We start from the raw sequence: 6,418 nt of genomic DNA on the forward strand, positions 1-6,418 counted from the left end.
ACTCAGACCAAACAGTCTTCTGGGGAGAAGCTGATGGATGGCTCGGAGATCCTCAGTCTGTTAGAGTCTGCGCGGAAACCCACAGAGTTCATAGGAGGGGTTTCGTCTACTACCCAGAGCTGGGTGCAGGTGGCCGTTGGCTCCCATCCTTGGTGTTTCTGAATGTATCCATTTGCTTTGCTTTGTGAGTTTGTGGCTGGTATGTGTGTGTGTGTGTGTATGTGTGTTGCATGCAAGTGGCCTTATCTTCCTGCATCTCAAAGGTGTCCTCAGTGGTTGTCCTTTGGCTCTCCATGTGTTGATCATGGGCCATCCACTCCACTTCAAGATGAGCATTCTACTTTTAGAAACATTCTGTCTTCATCTGTCGGGTCTGAGTACCCTGCGAAGCTTCCGCTCTTTTTCTACTTGTGTATTTTATTACAATTTGTCCAAAAGGAAGCTATGCAGGACCCAGTGTGTGTGTCAAACAGGCACACCTCCAAGCTGGTGGGAGAAAGGAAAGCTAGTTTTTATTTCCATCCGTGTTTGGGCATATGAGCTCTTGATACTGGCTGTGGGCATCCTAGTGCGGCAGTTTGGGGGGTTTTGTTTGTTTTGTTTTATGAAAGGTCACCCAGACCCTGTACCCTTCCCTTACAGAAACTGGAAACAAAGACTGAGTGCGTTGAAGCAGAGGTGGAATCCACCCCACACCCTCAGCCCCTCAGCACGGAGAAGGTGTTGAAGGAAACGGTTCTGGTAGAGGAGAGGCACGTGATGAATGTGCACGCCAGCGGGGACGCCTCGCACACAGCCAGGGATGAAGTTGATGCTGCAGAATCCACACCCACAGATCGCCGCCACAGTGGGAAAGGGAAGGAGGGCTCTTCTGGTACGGAAGCAGCTAAGGAACAGAGAGGCGAGGAGGTTGACAGGTCTGCCCCCGAGCAGGAACAGCCAGCCACTGTCTCCCATGAGGAGGAGCAGGTGTCGGCCATCCACGCTTCTGAGGGTTTGGAACAAAAATCTCATTTTGAGGTAAGTGGTAGTTCCTCTCCTCGCGGGATGCCCTGAGATTCAGGGCAGAGTTAAAGTGGAGCCGGATTTAATTCTGTGTCTTGTCGCGCACGGGCCTTTTGGTTTTCTTCTCTGATCTTTCCCTTTGCGTGGCAGTGCAGGGTCTCCATGCTTGTTTCCAGCTGTTGGGTCACCTAGAAGCTAGGAAGTACTGATGTGGAATCCCGGGATGTGGTTGCTGTCATTGAAATTATAACTGAAGAAGAAAAACAGGGGAGACCAGTGGTTACACATTGGAAATTTCGAGGGCCACAAAGATGGCTCAGTGGCTAACAGAGCTTGTCACACAAACCTGATGACTCCAGTTCAGTCCCTGGTCCCTGGGACTCACAGTGCAAGGAAAGAACCACATTCTGCAAGTTGTCCTCTGACCTACATACACACACACACACACACACACACATCCCACATATCCCACATATACATACACACACACATATACATACACATACATGCATATATATGTACACATATACAGACAAATATACATATACACACTAATAATAATAGATTTTAAAAAGAAGACTTGCCATTTATTTCTAATCTATTACTGACTTTACAAGGAGGACCAGAAAGCTCTCCTCCAACTTAGAGAACTTTATTCTTTACCCCAAACATTGGGTGGGTGGCTACTGATGATGTAATACTTGCTTCATTGTCCTTGGTTGCTAATTTAACTTATATATAGGTTGAAGGACGTTAGCGTTTGTATATGAGATTGGGAAGAAGGGAGGGATTATTCTTCAATTTCCTTCCACACGTTTCCATCTCCTTGAGCAATCTGCATTAACAACTCTGTAATTTGAAGAGGCCTTTATTGCGTGCTCCGATCCCCCATCTCACCCCCCCTCATTTAGTATGGACACCTTTGTCAAGAACAAAAGGACCAAGAAGAGCAAGGAGCCGAGATTGGGTGCGCACCCCATAACCTCTCCTCCCCTTGCTTCCCACTGATGCAGTCATCCACCGTGCGGGTAGAGAGTACGAGTGTGGGCAGCGTTTCTCCAGGAGGGGCAAAGCTAGAGATCTCTACCAAGGAGGTGCCCGTAGTCCACACAGAAACCAAAACCATCACGTATGAGTCATCTCAGGTAAGATGGTCCGTGAGAACCTGGCAACTTCATGGCTTCGCACATTCAAGCGTAATGACCCAGTATCTGTCAGAGAGGTCGGAGGATCCTGCATCCACACCACATCTAAAGAACAGTGCAACGCAACTGACCTGAGTGCACAGCTATGGATGCGAAAGAGGGCTCACACACACACACACACACACACACACACACACATGACTCACATTTATTAAGTCTCAGTTTGTTAACCCTCGTTGCCTGGAGCTTTGCCTAGAGTTTGCTCCTTGCAAACTGAATTGTTCAAGGATGGTGGAGAGCAATTCTTTCTTCAAAGAAGTGTGTTCCACCTGTGGGTGCTACAATCCCTTGCCTAGAATAATATAATATTTACTTTTAACCTGTGAACATCTTCTGCACAGTTTAATCTCATAGATGCCTTGCACAACCTTGCACACTATAAAGGCTAAGCTGGTGGTCGTTACGCTCCACTATTTGTCAGATATCTGAACACGTTCAGTCTGCTTGCAAATAGATTTTGAGTATTTCCCGTCTGTGTTGATGGAGTCCTAGATGGGAGAGCTGTGTTCACTCACTGTAGTGCATAAAAGAATGGGGCCAGTTCCTATGGAGAGGGAATGTAACTGTGCCCGTGTGCTATGTGTGTTCCTGTCCCTGCTTAGGTCGATCCTGGGGCAGATCTGGAGCCAGGTGTGCTAATGAGCGCCCAGACGATCACATCTGAAACCACCAGTACTACCACCACCACACACATCACCAAAGTAAGTGGGGGAGACAGTCTACGCGATTTCCCGACGGGTGGGGAAAGTCGTCGCTCATCAGAGCCATGGACAGATTGGGCTGCCCAAGGAATTCATTAGTCACCTCTCAGATGCAAAGACAGCTTAACATGTGTATTTACCATACGTCTGTCACCCTATGCTAGTTTCTGTTGAGGGTTCCTTCTGGTGTCCTTGATGCTCAGTCCAGTGGTGGCCATAGAGCGGATCTCACAGAAACCTTGGGATCTACCTAAGCCAAGGAACTCAACCATGCCCTCACTTTTGAAAGTTAGCATGTTAACCATCTGAGCTAGACTGCTATTTTAGTTCTGTGAGATTGAATGACAAACAGCCAGGCTTCTTACCACCCCCATTTCTGCTGTCATCCCGGCTGATTAACTCAGCCAAAGCTCTTCTGTTTCCTTCAGACTGTGAAAGGAGGCATTTCGGAGACGAGGATCGAGAAGCGAATAGTCATCACGGGGGATGCTGACATTGACCATGACCAGGTAGTGTGTGTGAGAATGGTAACCTCTCTGTCAGAGGAGTAAATGTGACCACGTTGGCCTTTTGGTTCCCAATGCTAATCTTCCTGGTCCAGCACGTATTCTACAATAAGTTTCCGAGTTAACTTTCCAGTATATGCCTTTGAATCCTCCCATAATCATTGTGCCTCGGTGTTAACTGTGGGGGTAGATTTAGCTCGTAAGTCTACATCTTGCTACGGCTCATGCATGTCCCACCTCCTTTTTGTTTTCGCCCTTCTGTGATTTCCCGGGGATAGGCGCTGGCTCAGGCAATTAAAGAGGCCAAAGAGCAGCACCCAGACATGTCAGTGACCAAAGTAGTAGTCCATAAAGAGACAGAAATCACACCAGAGGACGGAGAGGATTGACCACAGGTAAGAGGTGGAACGGATCCTCCAGGCTTTGCCTCTGTGGCATGTAGCATGGGGCACTTCCCTCCCTGTCCTTCGCCTGATCCTCCCTCTCCTTCATTCCCTCACCGGCACATGTGGGGCTGGCTAGCAAGAAGATGGAGAACTGGCTTGTGGGTTCTCATGGGTTGCCTCCCACGTAGAGGTTCCGTCTTCAGGGTTGTTTTTGCACCCAAGCCAGTGAGAGGAAGAGGGAGAGAAGGCTCCTTGCTTGCACATCCTCGCTGCTGCTGCTGCCTCCACCTGGACTTTGCCACCTCCTCGGTGCCCAAATTTGAAATGTCAGATTTGACTCTACTCGCAGAGGGGCCTAATAAAAACCAAAGCGGGTTCTTAGGACAAGCTGAATGTGTGTTTCGACTCGTAGCCGTGGAGGAATTAGCCATACCCCTTTTCCTTGCTTTCAGATAATACAGCATCATCCCTTGGAAGCGCACTTACCCTTCCAAGATAAATGTCTATGCCTCAGATTGTTCAGTTTGGTTCCGAACTGAGCACTAACTTCCTTTTTTGAATGTCTTATATCTCCTAGTCTGCGCTGGGGTGGTGGGGGTGGGGTGGGGAGGCAAAACTGCAGACCCGTGGTCCTGTTTCCTTCCTGAAAGTGCATGCCTTGCCAATCTGTGTGGTCGGCATCAAGAGCAAACTCTCCCCTCTGTGTGCACAGCTTTGCCCTGTGTACCCACCTGCCATGCAAGGACTCAGGTGGCTGTGCGCATCCTTGGGTGGGCCGTGAATGCTGCGAGTGCTGCTGTAGCAGCTTGCTCCCGTACTTCCAGAGTATTTTGTCCAGAGTTATCTCTCGGGTTTAGCATTTAGATTACTGAGTAATATCTCTTTAAAAACTAGAAAATAAATGCTAAACCCACACCAATTTAAATTAATACGATTCTTGAAAGCAAAGGGGAATGAGAGAAAGATTGTTCCCCCCCCCCCGTCCCCTGCAGTGGGTGTGGGTGATGCAATTTTAGGCTGCAGTGTGACGGGTGTGACGGCTTCCTGTCAGAATGAGCACTCGAGCTTCTGAGGTCCTTTTGTGTGTGTATGTGTGTGTGTGTGTGTGTGTGTGTGTGTGTGTGTGTGTGTGTGTGTGACTACTCAGATGTTTTCAAATGAGAAAGTAACGATATCTTTTTCTCTTCCCACAGGAATAACTCAGCCTACACATGAACCCAGTCATGTAAACCATTAGGAAAACCGGAGCCTACGTGGAATTGCCTCTTCTAACCCAACTGACTTCTATCCGTCCGTGGAAAATTCTGATCCGGAAGAGCCGACCTTGACCATTCGATGAAAGACCCTGGCAGAGAGATCTTCCCATAATAAAGCAATCCGAATCAGCATCACTAAACCGATACTGCATGGAGCAACGATTAAAAAAAAAAAAAAATCACAAAAAGAGTAAAACTTTTAATTTTCACCAAAATGTCTCCTTTTTCAACTCTACCTGCACGTTCATAACCAACAATGTAAACTGTGATCTCATGTAACCCATCGACAGCTCATGCCTTTCATAGTTTATTATTAAAGTCTCAACTGAACTACAGTTTCATAGGTGACAAATTCTCTGTTTACAGTAAATGTAATCACCCTACAATGCTATCAGCCGTCTAGGTCCGGTGTGTCAGATTTACCCCAGATTAGATGTGCCAATAACCAACCTTATTCAGTAAACAACTTGAATCTTGTCCTTGTCTAATCTGGTTTTCTTATCCTCGCCCACAAGCAGTGACAACTCTCTGACCCTCTAGAACTATTTACTGCTTACAATCTTGCTTTATGTCTCTCATGTGTTCTAAGGTAGCACTGGTTTTAGCACAGTGATGTCATTTCTTCCTCCTCACTTGCTCTCGTCTCCATTCAAATCCAGAAAGATTCCCGGAATTACCTAAGCAAGCCCTCAATGTGTAAATGAATCATTGTTTGGGGGAAAAAAAATGTGTATTTTTTTGTTAGTTGACAATATTATGAAAATTCACTCCAGGGAATTTTCTAGCTACATTTGCTTTCTGTTCTTTTTCTTTTTCCTTGTATTCTTTCCATTGATTTTTTTTTTCTTCTTTTACTTGAACAGAAAAAGGTGTTTTATTTACAAATCTGGTCCATATTTACAATCTAGTTCAGAGCCAAGCCTTAAATTGTACAGAATTTCCACTGTAATTAAAATATTTAGTGTTTAGTTATAAATAGCCTCCAGAAAGATATATTCTCCACTACACTGTCAATTGCATCACAGCCCGTTGTGAATGATGTCACCGCATCTCGAAATAAAAATGGCAAATGCATTGAAAAGCTCTCGTCTTCCATGTGGAATGATTGCCCTTTTGTGTGGTCTAGTTCTCAGCGGTCACGTGTGCATCACATCAAAGGCTTCACCCGGCTGAAATCTGGAACGATCCTGTAGTCAGGGTTAGAGATTCACACACTCACTTTGTGATGTACAGACCTTTGATGGGTTGGGGATGTTAGCAAAATACATTTATATAAAAATTCAGTTAACCTACAATGGCTTCAGGGGGTCATAGTGAACTCTCATTTTCAGTTTTTGAGAAGAGGGGATTTGTGTTTCT

At 46.2% G+C, this 6,418-nt stretch overlaps 1 protein-coding gene across 19 annotated transcripts in view; it reads left to right on the forward strand.

The window, feature by feature from the left end:
• Epb41l3 (erythrocyte membrane protein band 4.1 like 3) overlaps window positions 1–6,142 on the forward strand; it is a 131,267-nt gene extending 125,125 nt beyond the window's left edge. For 14 of the 19 annotated variants that reach the window (XM_021218542.2, XM_029531539.1, XM_029531541.1 and 11 more), the window contains 7 exons: window positions 7–129; window positions 643–1,020; window positions 2,019–2,150; window positions 2,813–2,911; window positions 3,340–3,420; window positions 3,696–3,812; window positions 4,997–6,142. In XM_021218542.2, coding sequence (XP_021074201.1) covers window positions 7–129; window positions 643–1,020; window positions 2,019–2,150; window positions 2,813–2,911; window positions 3,340–3,420; window positions 3,696–3,806 — 924 coding nt within the window. In that variant the 3' untranslated portion in view covers window positions 3,807–3,812; window positions 4,997–6,142. The remainder of the gene's footprint in view (window positions 1–6; window positions 130–642; window positions 1,021–2,018; window positions 2,151–2,812; window positions 2,912–3,339; window positions 3,421–3,695; window positions 3,813–4,996) is intronic. The other 5 variants (XM_029531552.1, XM_029531554.1, XM_029531553.1 and 2 more) reach the window with 2 other exon arrangements.
• The last annotated feature ends 276 nt before the right edge of the window (window positions 6,143–6,418 follow it).

The sequence above is a fragment of the Mus pahari genome, chromosome 18, assembly GCF_900095145.1.
Source record: "Mus pahari chromosome 18, PAHARI_EIJ_v1.1, whole genome shotgun sequence".
NCBI lineage: Eukaryota > Metazoa > Chordata > Mammalia > Rodentia > Muridae > Mus > Mus pahari.